General features: G+C 51.6%; 6 protein-coding genes across 6 annotated transcripts; 3 read left to right on the plus strand and 3 right to left on the minus strand.

Moving 5' to 3' along the window:
- Positions 1–321: 321 nt before the first annotated feature.
- N7503_007463 (uncharacterized protein) lies at positions 322–2,563 on the plus strand (the record flags this gene model as incomplete). Its single annotated transcript, XM_057067010.1, has 2 exons — positions 322–2,063; positions 2,122–2,563. The coding sequence occupies 2 exons, from the start codon at positions 322–324 to the stop codon at positions 2,561–2,563; spliced, it is 2,184 nt and encodes a 727-aa protein (XP_056920691.1).
- A 974-nt stretch (positions 2,564–3,537) lies between these two features.
- On the minus strand, positions 3,538–5,377 carry ste7 (MAP kinase kinase Ste7; the record flags this gene model as incomplete). The annotated part of the gene is made up of 4 exons (XM_057067011.1): positions 3,538–4,212; positions 4,271–4,808; positions 4,867–5,024; positions 5,090–5,377. 4 exons carry the CDS (start codon positions 5,375–5,377, stop codon positions 3,538–3,540), a joined length of 1,659 nt encoding a protein of 552 aa, XP_056920692.1.
- A 925-nt stretch (positions 5,378–6,302) lies between these two features.
- spt6 (chromatin-remodeling histone chaperone SPT6) lies at positions 6,303–10,753 on the plus strand (the record flags this gene model as incomplete). The annotated part of the gene is made up of 4 exons (XM_057067012.1): positions 6,303–6,476; positions 6,534–6,698; positions 6,800–10,448; positions 10,506–10,753. The coding sequence occupies 4 exons, from the start codon at positions 6,303–6,305 to the stop codon at positions 10,751–10,753; spliced, it is 4,236 nt and encodes a 1,411-aa protein (XP_056920693.1).
- Positions 10,754–11,395: 642 nt separating this feature from the next.
- On the plus strand, positions 11,396–14,301 carry N7503_007466 (oxysterol-binding protein related protein OSH3; the record flags this gene model as incomplete). The annotated part of the gene is made up of 2 exons (XM_057067013.1): positions 11,396–11,431; positions 11,500–14,301. 2 exons carry the CDS (start codon positions 11,396–11,398, stop codon positions 14,299–14,301), a joined length of 2,838 nt encoding a protein of 945 aa, XP_056920694.1.
- Positions 14,302–14,797: 496 nt separating this feature from the next.
- On the minus strand, positions 14,798–16,042 carry N7503_007467 (exosome non-catalytic core subunit RRP4; the record flags this gene model as incomplete). The annotated part of the gene is made up of 2 exons (XM_057067014.1): positions 14,798–15,734; positions 15,834–16,042. 2 exons carry the CDS (start codon positions 16,040–16,042, stop codon positions 14,798–14,800), a joined length of 1,146 nt encoding a protein of 381 aa, XP_056920695.1.
- Positions 16,043–16,555: 513 nt separating this feature from the next.
- On the minus strand, positions 16,556–17,687 carry N7503_007468 (uncharacterized protein; the record flags this gene model as incomplete). Its single annotated transcript, XM_057067015.1, has 3 exons — positions 17,567–17,687; positions 17,397–17,513; positions 16,556–17,345 (listed from the first exon to the last, which is right to left on the minus strand). The coding sequence occupies exons 1-3, from the start codon at positions 17,656–17,658 to the stop codon at positions 16,556–16,558; spliced, it is 999 nt and encodes a 332-aa protein (XP_056920696.1). The 5' UTR covers positions 17,659–17,687.
- Between the last annotated feature and the right edge of the window lie 75 nt (positions 17,688–17,762).

Below are 17,762 nucleotides of genomic sequence, written 5' to 3' on the forward strand. Positions count from 1 at the left end.
TTGATCGCTTTCCCCTTTCTTACCCTTTTTTCTTCTTCTCTTTTTCCTTTCCCTCTTCTTCCCTTTCTCTCCTTAACTCTCCATCTTTTCCTTGATCCCCATTTCCCATTGTTTCATGTTCAAGTTAATGTTCATGTTCCCGGTTCCTCGTTTGAGCTATAACACACTTGTCTTATCTGCGTTTCCCCCCCATTCTCTCCCCATTCCCCGTTTTCCTTTTTCCCTTTTCCCTTCCCTTTGGTGATAACCGGTTCCCGACCGTTGAATATCCCCACCATCGGTATCCATCAAGTCCTTATTTATATTTTTCCCATTTTGACCATGTCCACGGATTCTCCCATGGAAGTGACCAAGGATGATGGACCGGCCATCGAAGGCAAACCGGACAACCGACGTGCCTCTGTACGGTCGCGTCGGAAGAAGGGCGACGACACCAACACCACCACCGATACTCCTCCAAAACCTAAAAAAGAACCGAAAGAAAAGCAAACTCGAGCAACTCGTCGCAGAAAGAATTCTAACACTCCTGCCGCCCCTCGCAAGAAAGTCAAGCAGGAGCAATCAGAAGAAGCCACACCCGCGGCGCCAGCACCTGCGACGGCAAACCCTCGGAGTCCTCCCCAATCACAACCAACACAGCAATCACAACCCCAACCTCCACCACAACCTCAATCTCAACCTGTCCTGACGCCTCCGCAACCTGCTCCTGTTGCCTCGGCGCCCCCGGCGCCGACTTATACAAGCCCTCATCCTGCACCGGCCGCAACACCCAACTATGCCTTGTCACAACCATATTCACAACCGTCGCAACCTCCACCCCAGTCGACTCAACCTGCCCCGCAACGCACCAGTGGTCAAAACTTCGATCCGATTAGATCGGCCTTTGACAATCCCTCTCCAGCACCAGCCTATAGTCCGACGCATGCCAAGTCGCCGCAACCTAATTATCGTGCAAGCGCGTCACCCGCGATCTCCAGCATCATTGACCCACCCGCCCAAAATGCCCGCATATACACTCCACTGCCGCGCTCATCCTCGGCTCATGTTTCCGCTGTGTCCTCCCCAGTGCCAACGCCTACATACCCATCATTAGGACCGTCGGCGCTACCCGCGTCGTCACCGTCGCATGGACCGGGCCAGGTACCACCGGTACTACAATCTTCCAGCCATTATAGCACTCCCTACCCGCCATCAGAGCAACGTCCATACCATTCACAACCTCCGACATTAGAGTTGTCACCACCGGCCTTGCAGCAACAGCAGCAGAAACCACAAGTGCAGCCGCAGCCCCAGGTCCAGGCCCAGTCGCAGCCCCAACCCCCGCAACCACAAACCCCAGCGCAGAAGTCTACGCCACAACGACCAACTCAACAAGATGATGCAATGGAGATTGACTCCAAGCCGGTAAAAGAACAGCCGGTGCCGAGTGCAAAAAAAGAAAAGGGTGCTGCGACGGCTTCTTCATCGAAAGCTCCATCTCCCAAGCCGGCGCGCGCAGCCAAGGAAACTCCACAGCTCCCACAAGGATCTGGCTTAATAACCAATGCGCTGTTCGGTATGGGAGGCGACGATTCTTCCAAGTCACCCGACTCGCGCACTACCCCCAACATAGTGGTGCACATCCCGCTGTCAAAGGGCAACCAGATCATCAATTTTGCGCAGCTGGCAGAAGAACAGTACGGCTTTGCTGCCTTGCATCCTCGTTTAGCGGCTCATAAAGATCGCCTCGCCCGTGTGGCTGCCGCTGGTGCTGCATTGGAGCGAAATGAGAAGGGATTGACCGAAAGTGCGGATGAGGACTTGAGTCTCGAGGTAGACCGCGACAGCGACGTGGATGGAGATGTCACCATGAGTGGTCCGGGAACTGGCACTAACGGTGTGACTTCGGACGCCGGGGACGGCAAGAAGAAACGACGCAAGAAGGTCGAAGAGTACGATCGGGATGATCCTTTTGTAGACGACACGGAGATGGCGTGGCAGGAACAGGCTGCGGCCAGTAAAGATGGATTCTTTGTGTACAGTGGCCCACTGGTGCCAGAGGGGGAGAAGGTCCAGGTGGAACGGTCAGTCTCCTTTCAACTTCAATGCTTCAAAAGTGAGTACCATGCTAACATTTCGCAGTGCGGATGGAACGATCAAGCGCGGTCGAGGACGTGGCCGTGGTGCGGGTCGCGGCAGAGCATTGGCTTCACATCCCCATGTCGCCATCGCTGCTGCTGTGCCCATCTCACAGGATACCGGTCTGCCTCTCCGTGGGCCCGGTTCAAGAGGAGGCACCTCGCGCAGGCCACGAGGAGCTAAGAAGGCCGATCAGGGTGATAAGGGCACCCCTGACCGAAATGGCACTACTGCATCTGCGGCCCATGAAGGTCGCGGTGGCCGTGCAGGAGGCGCTGCGGGATCCGGCCGTGGGGGAAGTTCTGCCAGCACTCGTGGTGGTAAATCTAGCTCGATGATGAGCTTGATGGATATGGCATCCTCGCCTTTGTCCAACCCCACTCCGAATATCACCCCTGTCCCGGGCCCGAGTCCTTTGGCTGGACCGGAGTTGGTTATGAAATAGAGATAATGTTTGAGTTGTGTGTTTCCCTTGCGAGTTTCGGGTGTTCATGGAGAATGTTCTACGGGTCTGGTGTCTGAAGGTTTTGGCGTCCGCAATGTGAAGTATGATGTTTTTTTTTTTTTTTTTTTTTTTTTTGTCATTGTTTTCTTTCGTGGTGCCTGCACTCCCATCTATTTACCTGCTCGGGATTTTCTTCGAGCCTTTGCTCTGTATCTATATTTGATGATGTTGTCATATGCACTGCGACTCCGTAAGACTATGGGCTTCTCACACCACCTGTTCTAGCTATAAATCAAAGTCTTGCATTTTAGCTCATTCGGAGTCATTGTTCCTGTTCCGCTCTGACCTAGATTCATGATCTGTACCATGCATCATTGAGATCTTTATATCACGTTGAATAAGGAGTGTTTGTAAATAGAATTTATATTATCATCAAAAACTTGCACTCATGTACGCCGTATCATGCAGGAGCATATCTGAGCAGGAAAGCTAGAAAGAGATGAAGGAAGATGACAAAGCCAAGGTCGTCGGTGTCGTTGTCGTGGTTGGCGACAATCAAGTCATAGAAGGGAAGAAAGACAAAAAATTGAAAATGAAAAAGAAAATGAAGGAAACGTTGATAGAAGCAAGGAGACAAATAGAAAGAATCCCACGGATGACAGTAGAGATGAAAAGAGGAGAGTGAATGAAGCGGAAGTCGGGAGAGGAGGGATATGTACTCTGCCCTGGTCATTCTTTTTGTCCATTACACGCCAGGAAAGGTAAACGGGCAGATCGCCAAGTCGAACAAGAGACACACCAAAAAAAGCAACGAGGATCTTAGTCATCAAATGCTAAAGAAGCATATTCAGCAATCGGCAATATGATCTGGAAAATTCCCAGTACATGGGCTCAAAGACGCAACTATCATGTGCATATGCAGATACTCTGAGAAGATCATCATCCGGGATAGATTATCATCTAGATCATGCGCTTCAAGAATTGGCTCCCGGCATATAGCCGGAATAGCCACGCCAGTTCCCGGTAGAGGCAGGAGCAGGTGGAGGGGGCCCGTTAGGGGGTGCAGGACGCATTGGCAATGTCCCGGGAGTCAGACTGGCCTGGGGCTTATTGTTGTTTGTGCTCATAGAGCGCGGGCTCATGAAGGGCCGAGAAGGGGCATCAACAGCAGACACTGGGTCGCCGATATGACGGGTCGGGCGCCGGCTGGAGCGGTCGTCGTCCATTCTGGTTTCCAGCGAGAGATGCTCCAAAGATGGGGGTGGCGGGGAACGCGTAGAGCGCGAAGCAGAATAATGATTGGCCGGCTGGCTGCCACCGTAATAACGATTGGCGGATGATGCATCACTGGCGATATTGAGGGGGATGTCACCCGATGTGGGTGTCTGGTGGTAGGGAGATTGTTGAGGTTGAGGCGGACGGACTGATTTGCTTATGGGGGCGGGCTTAGGGGGAGTTGGCACTGCAGATGTAGGAGTCGGCATTGCAGCTGATGGGGCGCTTGTTGTAGATGGAGTGCTCTCTTTGAGCGATTTTGGCGCTGGTGGTGCCAGATACGATTTACGATTGTGTCTTTCCATCATGCTGATAGCCCACTCTTGCAGATCAACAGGTGTGCGCTTAGCTGCTTGTAAAAAGGCGTCCTTGTCCTATATTCGGGGTAAGCAAAAAAGAAAGAATAAAAGGCACGGTGTAGATAGCACGCACGTAGAGCTCTCGAGGAGTGGGCCGTTCCTCGGACTTCTTCATCAGACACTTCCCGACAAAGTCGTGCAGAATGGGCGGGAAGGCATCACTCTTGGGCAATTTGGGGGCAGATTCGTGAACAATCTGCTGGAGCAGGTCGAGAATACCCATCGGCCCTGTACTGGCACGATTACCTGCGGCCGGATCGGAGTGATCGAATGGGAACTTTCCTACAGCCAACTCCATGACTGTCAACCCCACACTCCAAACATCGGATCGAACGGTGTAAGCGCCTCCCTGAATACGCTCCGGAGCCATATATGTTGACGTTCCGACGAAAGTATCGGCAATCGAATTGACTGTCTCGGTGGCAACACCAAAGTCACAAAGCTTAATGTTTCCCCGGGAGTTGACCAGGACGTTAGATGGTTTGATGTCTCGATGCATGATGCGGTGCACTTCGTACAGGTAGACAAGACCAGCCAGCACAGACTCCGTGATCTTGCCCAGTACGTCAACTCGAACGGGACCGAAGTCTTTTGAGACACGATCGAGGGACCTAATATATCCATTATCAGCCAGATGCCCCTCATTAGTTTCAACTTTGGTAATTTTACCCGCAATCCATGTATTCCATGCACAGGACAATATCTCTCGCCTCATTTTGGAACGCGCCATAAAAGGTCACAATATTGGGGCAGTTGCAGTCGTGTCCGACTCGAAGTTCTCGTAGAATCTGCTTCCGCACATTCTCCTTGGCCTCGACTCGGATAATCTGGTGGAATGGCAGTCAGCCTCTAGAGCCCACGTCGAAACAGGTCAAGTCTCCCTTTGCCTTACTTTTCGAGCCATCACAACCTTGGTCGATGCATGCATCACCTTCGAAACCGTACCTCCATTTCCAGCGCCCAGCTCTTTTAAAGTCACCAAGTCCTCGCTGCGGAGATCTAGTCGGAACTCTAGGCCGATTTCTAGGGTATCTGTGCGGTTGCTCTCGCTATTTCCAATCGCCCCAGGAACCTGAGCATCCCCATCAGAGGCGTTCGCGGCGGGTTTCGGGGCTGCATTGAGCGCTAGACCTTTGACATTCTTGCGTTTCATCGTCCGGGGTTTGAACTGGTCCGCCATGGCGCCGGAGGGGGAGACAAGATCTCTAGCAGCGTCGGGGGTTCGAGAGGAAATAATAGAATGAGACAAAGACGGACGTAAACACGCGAAAAAAAAGTTACCAGGGAACGATAGCGCTAGGCCAACGACCACTGTAGTGGGAGGGAGGTTAGGTTTGGAGTCGCGAGCTAGCGGCGGGGAACCCGATATCACTGATGGTCTTGGCGGCGCTGATTGGGCCTTGCGGGCGCATCGATTGGACCAACAATACTGGTAGAAAGATTAGTCGGCGCCAAACAGGGTTTTGCAGAAGTAATGCCGTTCAGGGGAAAATTTGCCAGACGTTGGTTAAAGGGTTCAGGTGGTTTACTATCACTGAAACACATGTTCCTGATTGCTCCACCCTCCCTTACCCCATAGGATCAGGCTTTTGGGGGTGAAATCCCCTCTGATGGAGATTCATGAATGCCCAAGTACGGAGTAATCTAGAGGATATATGGGGCAAATTGCATGGGGTCCGAAAAGATACTTATAGAATAGTGAGGGATCACATTTCATTTCATTCTGGGAATAATCTCGTTTACTAATCATGTTATTGTTGTAATAACTAACCAACTACAGAAATTTAAATTCAAAATATTGATCTCATTAAAGGTCGTGTGGCATCACGTGACAGGTAGCTCTTCAGCCACACTTGTCCCCCTTTGGGTCGATCCAGCACTAGCCACACACACTCCAACCAATCACCGCCACACTGCGTCCTCTCCCTCGTAGTCTTCCTTTCTCTCCAGCTCTAGCTTTCTCTTTCCCGTTTCTCTCCACCACTCTCCTTCTCTATCATCTTTGCGAGTCGGGTGCTGGAGCATAATATCTCGTGTCGCAATCTCCGTCTTTTCCAGCTCTCGTTCAATTCCGCAGTGAAGAGAGATCCTTTCGACCAGCCATCATGAGTCTGCGGGACCTGGTTGAAGGCGAGGCCCTGGATGATGATGAGAATGACGCCGACGTGGCCGAGAATTCCGATGGAGAAATCCAGGAGAGAACAGGTCGCGCGAATCATTACGACGACTCGAGCGAAGAGGACGAGGACGAAGATGATGATGAGGATGCCGCTCGCGCTGTAAGTGCGAACATGAAGCCAACGAAACTTGCGCACTGACATGGAATTTCGAAATAGGTTCGCGAGGGGTTTATCGATGATGAGGACGAAGAGATCGAGGAACGCGCCAAACGTCGCCGCGAGAAGAAACGTTCCCGCCCTCGTGAAGAGCACCTCGATGAAGAGGATTTAGAGCTGATTGGAGAACATGTTCCTGGACTCAGTCGAGGGTCTGCATCAGAGGTACGTTGATGTCCCATCATGCCTGCGATGAATAACGAATTTGGGACGCAATAATAAGATGGCGGGAGTTTTTGCTAACACCGTGACTTTTCTAACTACAGTCCAAATTCAAGCGTCTGAAGCGAGGCAAAGATCGCGACTCCCGACAGCAAGCCCAAGGCATTGACGATATCTTCAACTCAGATGAAGAAGAAGAGGCTCCCCAATACACTCGCACCGGCCACCGTGGCGGCCAGGATGAATTTGACGACTTCATCGAAGAAGACACCTTTTCTGACGAAGAGGGACAACGGGAGCGAGATGATCTCGAGGTTGCACCTCCAATCCGGGCTTCTATGCCTGGTCTTGGGGCTACTGAAGCAGCGGGGTTGGATGAAAATGCTCTCGAAGATATGCGCGCAGCGTTCGGTGATGGTACGGAATATAGGTTTGCCCTGGACATTGAAGAACAAGAAGACGAAGAGAAGGAGGTCGAGGAAAGACATCTGGATCTCAAGGATGTGTTTGAGCCCTCAGAGCTCGCGGAACGTATGTTGACGGACGATGATAACGAAATCCGTCTACTCGACGAGCCTGAGCGCCACCAGGTCGCACGGAAGCCTTACAAACACGTCGTCTTGACCGAGGATCAATTCCGAGAAGAGGCGGTTTGGATATCCAATCTCATGTTGCTCAAGAAACGCATCGAGCCGGAGCTGCGTGAGCCGTTCCAGCGCTCTGTGGCCAAGATGCTGGAGTTCTTAATTACAGACGACTGGGAGGTCCCTTTCATCTTCCAACATCGCAAGGATTATATGATTCATGCCGTTAAAGAGCCAATTAATGGGAGTGACTCTGCGGATGACTCTGCACAGTACAGCATCCGTGCTGAAAAGCTATTGAATATGACCGATCTCTGGGATATCTTCGATTACGATCTCAAATTCCGTGCCTTGGTCGACAAGCGCAATACCATTCAGAAGGCCTATGACAGCATTCAGACTCTGTTCAATATCGAAGATGCCAACGTGGAAGATCTTTTGGCTGCTGCTGCAACCATGGAGGAGCTCCAAGATGTGCAAGACTACATCCATTTCCAATATGCTTCTCAGCTACGTGATACAGCCGCAGTGAATGGGGAGGCGAACGGCGAGACACAACGGCGCAAAGCCACCAATAAATCGTTCTTTGAGCGAGTGCGAAATGGAAAGGCCTACAGCCTGGTACGAGCATTTGGAATCACCGCCGATGCCTTTGCACAAAATGCCTCGAAAGAAGGCCGTCGGCAATACACCGAGGACCCTAGCGAGCTACCCGAAGAATTGGCGGATCAATTTGTTGACTCCGATTTCTCCAACTCATCACAGGTTCTCAAGGCCGCGAAGTCCATGTTTACTGAAGAGCTCGTGATAAGCCCTAAGATGCGCAAGGTTATCCGCCAGGCATACTACATGAACGGAGTTGTGGATTGTTTCCGAACTGAGAAGGGTTTGCGCCGAATCGACGAACAGCACCCATACTACGAATTCAAGTATCTCCGCAACCAGCAACTCAGTGACATTGCTCGTCGTCCAGAGATGTTCTTGCGTATGCTGAAGGCTGAGGAGGAAGGTTTGGTTGACGTTCGGGTACGGTTCGAGAACTTTGATCAGTTCCGTTCACGTCTTTACGCTGATATCGAGTCTGACAATTACTCTGAAATCGCCGATGCATGGAATCGTCTTCGTCGTGAAGTTCTAGACATGGCCCTTGGCAAGCTGGAGCGTGTCATCAACCGCAGCGTGAAAGAGAACATCCGACAGGAATGCGAGAACCACGTGGCCAAGGAGTGCCGTGAAATGTTTTCCCAGCGATTGGATCAGGCGCCTTGCAAACCCAAGGGGATGATTCTAGGCACAGTGCCCCGGGTCATTGCTCTCTCTACTGGAACTGGTGTCGTGGGCCGAGACCCCATCCACTGGGCTTATATTGAAGAAGATGGTCGCGTGCTAGAGAACGGAAAATTCCAGGACCTGTCGTGTGGAGATTCATCCCGAGGCTTTAACGATGGTGCACACGTTGCTGCTTTCATGAATCTGATCAAGCGGCGCAAACCAGATGTCCTCGGTGTCTCTGGTATGACACCGGAGTCTCGACGTCTCTACAAACTTTTGAACGAACTCATTGAAGAGAAAGACATCCGCACCCAGACTTATACCGACGATCATGATGAGGAGATCACCGACCGTCTTGAGGTTGTCATTGTCAATGATGAAGTTGCCCGACTCTACCACAATTCCCCTCGGGCCCGTCAAGATAATCCGGGCTTCGGACCACTTACTCACTATTGTGTGGCTCTGGGTCGATACTTGCAAAGTCCTTTGAAAGAATATGCTTCTCTTGGTCGGGATATTGTTTCAATCCAGTTCAAACCCGGCCAGCAATTGGTGTCCCAGGAATTGTTACTTAAGCAACTCGAGACTGCCCTTGTCGACATGGTCAATCTCGTGGGTGTGGATCTGAATGAGGCAGTTCACGACTCACTTACGGCGAACCTTCTTCCGTATGTTTGTGGACTTGGTCCTCGCAAAGCAGCCCACTTGCTCAAGATTGTCAACTTGAACGGTGGAAATGTGGATAATCGTGTGGAGCTGCTGGGTGTCAACGCCCAGTACCCAGCTATGGGTGTCAAAGTGTGGAACAATTGCGCCAGCTTTGTTTACATTGACTACGAGAATGCCGATGCCGATGCAGATCCACTGGACAACACCCGTGTGCACCCTGAAGACTACGATATTGCCCGCAAGATGGCTGCCGATGCTCTTGAGTTGGATGAAGAGGATATCAAGGCAGAGACTGATGAGAATGGCTCTGGGGCAATTGTTCGCAAACTCTTCCGGGATGAGCAGCAGGATCGTGTCAACGACCTGATTCTCGAGGAGTATGCTGAGCAGCTGGAGAAGAACCTCAATCAACGCAAGCGTGCTACCTTGGAAACTATTCGTGCAGAATTACAGCAACCGTATGAGGAACTGCGCAAGCACTTTGTCTTCCTGGGCACCGAGGACATTTTCACTATGTTCACGGGCGAGACACCCGAATCTTTGAAGGTTGGCATGGTGGTACCTATTGCCATCAAGCGGGTGTTTGAGGATCATATTGATGCCAGGTTGGACTGTGGGGTCGATGCGCTGGTCGCAGAGACCGAATTGGGTGTACCCTACGACCTTTCTGTGCGCAACGTCTACCAACCACACCAGACCGTGCCTGCCAAGATTCTGTATCTCAACAAGAAGGGCTTTACCTGCAATGTGTCTTTGCGAGAAGATCAGGTCAGTCATCCACTCCGCCGGAACCCAGACCTTGGCTTTGGCGACTGGGATGAGGTGCAAGAGCAAAAGGATCGGGAGTCCCAGCAGGAGAGTACACAGAGTAGTGGTCAGGCCATGCGTGTCATCAAACACCCGCTCTTCCGACCATTCAACTCTACACAAGCGGAGGAGTACCTGGGCTCGCGGAGTCGTGGTGAAGTGGTCATTCGCCCTTCATCCCGGGGACCCGATCACCTGGCAGTCACTTGGAAGGTGGCGCAGGGCGTCTACCAGCACATTGATGTCCTCGAGCTGGACAAGGAAAATGAGTTCTCCGTTGGTCGCGTTCTCAAGGTCGGAGGCAAGTACACCTACAGCGATCTGGATGATTTGATTGTCAATCACGTCAAGGCGATGGCCAAAAAGGTTGAGGAGATGATCGGAAATGAGAAGCACCAGGATGGCAGCAAGACTGAAACCGGTAAGTTGACCCTTAATAGTTCCTTATCTTAGTGTTCCTTTCTAACCTTCTTGACAGACCAATGGCTTGAGACCTATACCAAGGCCAACCCTCGTCGCTCAGCCTATGCCTTCTGCATCAACCCGAAACACCCCGGTTACTTTTACCTTTGTTTCAAGGCCGGCGAGCACTCTCGACTGCAGAACTGGCCGGTGAAGGTGATCCCCCAGGGCTTTGAGTTGCAAAAAAACCCATATCCGGATATGCAGGCCCTGTGCAATGGCTTCAAGCTGATGTTTACCAACATGAAAGCCAGTCGTCGATAAAGGGACCATCTGTATAGTGTACTATTTTTTTTTTTCTCCTTTTCTTTTTTTTTTCTTCCCTATCATCGCGAGGGTTCTGTTTCTGCAGGGAATGCAGACCGAAAACAAAATCGATGGGCATATGCATTCAATCTTCTTAGCCCCCCCTTTTACTGAATCTTTCTCCAATTCCTGTTTTGTTTTAATTTGATACACCTATTTGGTGTTTAGGGAGGGGAACCTGTAAACACTACACAATGAACACGCCACATTCGGCATTTTTGAAACATAAATTGTATAAAATAGGATTAAGCTTCCCAGGGCTTGAACTAGTACTTACCTAGGCACGTATGAAATCCATTGAATTAGATCCCGAGATTCGTACATGTGAAGTGTGTGTCGGCCTCGGGCCATTTAAAGCTTTACGGTTCCGCTTTCCCCCGCCATCAGGTCGTCCTATTCTTGAGATATGTGATAGCTTAGAAATAGAACGCAAGAGAAAGATTTACTTCTTACTTCTTCAGCTTGTTATTGTTGCGAAAGGTGTTATTTATAGTTGCTCCGCCTTGGTCCTTTTTCCCGCCCCTTCAGCCGCAACTCCCGACAACAGCTTGTACACTTCGCGGATCTTCTCCCCCTCCAAACTCCCAACATTGCGCAATCATGGCGGCCATGGAGGAGCTGCAGATCCATAGCAAGGTGAATTCCATGACACTCAGGAGCTCCTGGTCTCAATCTAATAATCATATTTCTTTGTCTATGATTAGTCCTACTTCGTACGCTGGATCAACGTCAGCGCCGGCCACACCATCTCGTGGAGCATCCAACCGCATAAGAAATCTGTGAACTTTGGAATTTTCAAGCATCCTGGTCAATCGTCACTGGCGTCCCATCTGCCCGCTTCCGATTCGCAAAGCACCGACTCCAACGAGAACCTCCCCGCTACCGCCGCAAACCCCGGCTCCCGCAATCAGCAGACTACCGTCATCGAGAAGCTGACAGCCATTGGCCTCAAGTCGATCAAATGGATAGGAAAATGTGAAGCTGACAGGATCTCTAAAGGCACGTATGACGTGCCGGCGAGTGAGTCAGGGAATTACGCGCTCGTGTTCGACAACACCTTTTCCAAACAGGTCTCCAAAACAGTCACCCTTGTCCTGCTTACCTATCCGACCGGCCTGCAACCCCATGCCTCCGCATCCATAGCGCAGTCTCAACATGCGGCTTCTACGGAGTCGCTACCACAGAGCACCGGTCGCCGACGAGGCAATAGTCGGGCCACCCTGCAGGCACAACGGTCTGACTTATCGGTTCCATCGAATATCCAAAGCGGGATTCTGCAGAAACGGCGGAGAAAACGTCATCAGGGCTGGGCACGTCGATATTTTTCCCTAGACTTTATCTCGTCGACTCTCTCCTATTACCATGACCCAAACTCGTCCGCTTTGCGTGGTGCGATTCCACTCTCATTGGCGGCCGTGGCAACCAACGAGAAGTCTCGCGAGATCTCAATTGATTCGGGCGCTGAGATCTGGCATCTCCGTGCCAGCAACGACCATGAGTTTGCGACGTGGAAGCAGGCCTTGGAGAGGGCTTCCTTGAAGAATACATCGCAAGACAACGGCTCGCTTGCTATTGGTCCCCCGGAACTGCGGTTAACTATGCCACCGTCCGCTTCTGCGGAGGAAGAACACGAATGGAGTCGGGTCGAGGGCCTAGTGAGCAAGGTGTCTGGCACTCGTGATGCGGTGCGTCGGCTTGCCAAGGACACTGATCCTAAATATCTCGCGACCGCGCCGCTGCCATCCCCCCGGGAGCCTCGCAGCCGGGGTCGCTCGCCGAGCCCTCATCCTCCTGGGACTGACCCCCAAGGAGACGCGAGACGTCCCTTCTGGAAGCGCAAGACGAGTGGAAATTCTACTTCTAGTGGGAAGCAACCGGGCGCCAATTCCTCCCAGCTGGCAGTGCCGGCAGGCTCTGGTAAGCCTGCTAGCATCACAAGCCATGCGGATGGCCTGGATGATATGCATGATAATTTAATGGCTGTTTTGCGCGATCTTGACAACGTGGTGTCAGAGTTCTCAACGCTCATTTCAGAGAGTAAGCAACGACGAAATCCGCCCCGATTCTCCATGGTGCCTCGGCGCAGCATGGAGTCGGATATCTCGCAGGAATTCTTTGATGCTCCGGATGGGGGCGCCCCGTCCCCACTCCTGACCATTCAAGATAGCGATGATGAAGACCCCACCGAGGATCGACCTGCCCCGGCTGCCGAGGATGTAGAGGATGATGCACCCTCAGACAGTGAAGATGAACCGGATTCTGCTCCCCACGATAGCACCGGTACCTCGCCGCTCTTCCCAACTCGCGCCAAGTCTTTGGCTCCATTGCCTCTAGATGCTGTACGTCGACGTGAAAACATCACTGCACCCACCGTCATGCCTCCGAGCTTGATCGGATTTCTGCGGAAGAATGTTGGCAAGGACCTGTCCCAAATATCAATGCCTGTATCCGCCAATGAACCCATGTCCCTGCTGCAGCGTGCAGCGGAGATCCTGGAATACTCGGCACTGTTGGACAAAGCTTCTCAATTATCGGATGCTGTCGAGCGACTGATGTATGTAACCGCGTTTGCCATCTCCTCTATCTCGAGTAACCGAGTACGGGAACGCTCCATCCGCAAACCATTTAACCCCATGCTTGGCGAAACATATGAACTTGTCCGCGAAGATCAAGGGTTCCGTTTTATTGCTGAGAAAGTATCTCACCGACCTGTACAGCTCGCCTACCAGGCTGACAGCCGCGAATGGAGTCTTGCTCAATCTCCGATGCCTAGCCAGAAATTCTGGGGCAAGTCTGCTGAAATTACTACCGAGGGCCGCGTGCGCATTACCCTGCATGCTACGGGCGAGCACTTCAGCTGGGTCCCCTCCACCTCTTTTTTGCGCAATATCATTGCTGGTGAGAAGTACGTCGAGCCTGTCGGTGAGATGACCGTCTACAACGAGTCCACGGGCCACCGCTCTATCTCGACTTTCAAAGCTGGAGGCATGTTTTCCGGCCGTAGTGAGGAAGTTTCCACTCGTGCCGTTGACTCTTATAACAAGCCGGTGACGCTTGGTCTAGTGGGCACCTGGCCTTCATCTTTGAACCTGACCCGCGACGGCTCCCCGTCTGGTAATCCCATCTGGACCGCCGGTCAGCTCGTCCCAAATGCTCCCAAACACTACGGATTGACCTCCTTCGCGGCCACTCTTAATGAAATCACCTCCATCGAAGACTCGCGACTTCCACCCACCGACTCCCGTCTCCGTCCTGATCAGCGTGCCCTAGAGGACGGTGATCTGGACCGCGCCGAAGAAGTCAAGGTTCAGCTGGAAGAAGGCCAGCGTGCACGTAGGCGAGAAATGGAAGCCGCCGGCGAGAGCTGGACTCCGCGCTGGTTTACGCCTGCCAGCGAGGATACCGACGGAGAGGTTGTCTGGCGTCTTAAGGGCGGCAAGGATGGATACTGGGATGAACGTGCCCGAGGCAACTGGTCCAATGTTATCCCGGTGTTTGAGACCTGAGTATGGCCTTTGATGTGATTTGGATTAGTTGATGCTTGGAAGGTTGTTCTTGGTCTATTACCCCCTCATACCTTTCATTTTGGCCTCTATCTGTTGTTTACTCTTTAATCGAGCATCTTTTCGGAATTTTGGTGATAAAAAAAACAAGATTATTACTTCCTTCATGTGAGGGCTTGGCCGGTCTAACTCCACTTTGGATCTCATTAATTACTAATCAACAGATATATCTGATATCCTTTCATCTCCACGGTAAGAATTCATGGTGTAGTATTCACACATTGACCCCAAATCGGTCAGAAATGGTGATTGTCAACTAAATTCGCCAAACCTCCCCGGGGCCGTTCGCTGGGGACACACACTATAAAAATCATACGTCTACAATATGACCAGAGAATATAGTATCATAGATAAAGGGGGATCCATTCTTGCACGGGGTATCACCGATCCGCCCTATATCGTACATGGACTCGTCTATCCAGTTAAAGCAGGGTATGACCTAATTCCCATGCACCACCAACTCTAGAATCCGCCGAGCCTTGGAGCCCTCGAGATATTCTCGGCCCTCGCTGTGCTCATCCTCATCATCATCTCCGACCTCCAAATCAACTTGCTGACTAGCTTCATAGGCCTGTCTCACGGTGTCTTCATCCACGCGCACACCACCTTGCACCAGCACCTGGATACTCTGTGCCAAACGTGCAATCTCCCTCCGTGTCTGGGGAGGGATCTCATCGTTCTGGCTGGAGTAGATTGAACTTGACACCATCTCCTCCATGCGACTAATCGCAACGTTCTCTGAAGCCGATGTTGTCGCGGCAGCACCGTCCGCATGCTTGGCGATGTAGATATAGCCATTAACGCCGAGATATACATCCACCTCACCGCCACCATTGTGTGTTTCCAGCGTCCATACCTGTCGTCGTGATCGTACGACTCCACCAGTGCCAGTTGCATTTCCCGGGACTGCCAAAGACCCAACGCCGCCCTTCACACTAGAGCTATTTGCCCCACTGCCACCGGTCCCGGTGACGGCTAGGAAAATACCATTGCGAAGCTTTCCGTATTTCAAAGACCGTGTATGCAATGATGCCGCACCATCCTGGTGAACGCTCTGCACCTCAGCTACTACCAAGTCACCCTCGCAGAAGAAAGTTCGGATCTGAAGCTCGTCGGCGCTTGTTCTTCTTCGCAGGATACCACCGGGCAAGTTGATTGCGGATAGAGGAAGTTGTGCAAGGAGGGGGGCGGCGACGTCAACCTTCCAACGTCGAGATTGCACCTCGACAATGCGACCAACGACTAGATCACCGATTTCGGGTGTGTATCGTGCTCGCAGTGGGTGGACTGAGAGCAGTTTGTTGGTTTTTTGAACGGTACCGGCGACAGTGGCTACAATAGATGTCGATAAAGGGTTTGTGAAAGTGCCGTGACCTCTGTAGGGACGAAGAGGTTAACTCAAGTCCTATGTGGATTGGATACCCCGCGCTCTCTTGCGCTTTGCGCGGGGGCTGGGAGGGTATTTGGGAGCTCACCTCATCCATTGGGGATCATCAGTGACAACTTCGCCAGGTGTCACAATTCCTTTGCCAGCATTCTTACTTCCCAGGCGGGCCCGCTTGTTTGATCGGGTGACGCCGCTCATTTCAATATCGGAGTCTGAATTGTCGGACATGGACTCGTCGGAGTCAGATTGGTAGGGACCGAGGTCCTCTACAACGGGAGGCAAAATCGTGATGGCCATTTTCTAAGACTGGGAGATCGATCAGAGTTGATGGCGGAGATATTTGTTGGAAAATGAAGCTCCAAGATGCAGCGCGGTCCGAGACTTTTTGATCCACGTGACTGGATCCACTTGATCTTCATGCTCCACTTTATCGCTATCACTATCGGCAAGTAGAAATTACGGGTGCTCTGCATTACATTAGGTACACTTTCAAGCTGCTGATTTGATAAAGAAGAATTTGACAAGGATTGAACAATGGAAATATAATTGTGTTGAATGAATTGATTGGTATGCCTCTATTATGGCATGTTCAATAGCAAAAGGGTTCATATAACACCCGTTAGAGAGCCGAAGAAACTTGCAGTCATGAAAATAACGCCGACCAGGTGCCTCCGATGGAAGTGACAGCCATCTCGGAGAATAGTATTTGTGAGCTGGTGAGCTGGTTCAACAAGCCACACAAATCCGGTAATAATACATCGGATGAAAAGAGAATAAAACAGAATGAGAGTCGAGATACACGTTCCTCCCTCAGGCCTTCTTGGAGTTGCCTTTAGGAGTTGAGTCATCCTTCTTCTTTTTGGATCGGTTGTTCCCACCCTTGGGCCGATAGCCGGTATCCTCATCGCGCTTGCGTTTACCCTTCGGAGTCGGTTCCACATCCACTCCATCTTCATCAATGGTCTCCTCTTCCTTGCGCTGGGCAGGAGCCCGTTTCGAAGTCCGGGCATTGGAAGGTCGTGATGCAGACTTCTCGGAAGCAACCTCATGATCTTGCAATGTTTGGGGTTGGTTGCGTCGCAGCCAATTGAAAACCGAGGCTGGGTTCCGCATTGAGGCCTCTTTTTCCCTTTCAGCGAATGTTGGCGCGTCCGGGATACGCGCTAATTGCAGTATAGCAGCCTCATCTCCAAGCTTCGCGTCCAGCGCGAGATAGTGTTCGGTTTCATGCTCTGGGGTGAAATACCCAAGTTTGCGATCAATAGAGCCGATATTTTTAGCGCCATCTCCTGGAGGCGTCGCTTCGGTATGTGGCACTTTGGTCAGGTCGCTGTACTGTAGAGCCGGTGCAAACTCCTTGTTCCGCTTTATACTTTCTTCCACTTGGCGGTAAGCGCTGGGAGAAAAGTTTCCGCTAGCGAGTCCAGCTTTGGCTTCTTTCAATGCCGTTCGCGCAAGGGTCGCATCGTTGACTAGGGGTGTAATTTCTTGCTCCGGAGTTGGAAGGAAAGGAGCGTCACTAGGTAGTTTCAGGCCGTATCGCATGGAGGGGGAGACATGAACACTTTCATTGAGCTCTATCAGGACCTCAAGTAGTTGACTAGTGATGAGTTAGAGATACTTCTTCCACAAAGGTCACTAGGGCACATACTCGTTCTGTTCCTGAATTCGTTTGGACAAGTCCTCGATTCGGAGCTCTTCGCGAATCAAATTCTCGTTTTCTCGAATCCCCAACTCGAATTTCTGTTTTATTTTCGCGTATTTTTTCCTGTAAGCATCATTAGCTTTTGTTACTCTGCCAACATGCGAGGGTCGTCGTACTTAAAAGACCGCACCGACTGTTTTACAGGTGCCGGAGCTGGAGCATCTGGAAGTGTGTCAGACACTGCAGACCCTTTCATATCCTGTGCCATGATGAGATAATGGGATGATGAAGATGGATGGAATAGATGGAAGGGAAGAGACAAGGGTTATGAAAGAAGTCACCCGCGCGCGTGCCAAGCTCGGGCTGCGCGAA

This window comes from Penicillium pulvis (assembly GCF_028828015.1).
Source record: "Penicillium pulvis strain IBT 33274 chromosome Unknown contig_5_segment0_segment0, whole genome shotgun sequence".
In the NCBI taxonomy this organism is placed as follows: domain Eukaryota; kingdom Fungi; phylum Ascomycota; class Eurotiomycetes; order Eurotiales; family Aspergillaceae; genus Penicillium; species Penicillium pulvis.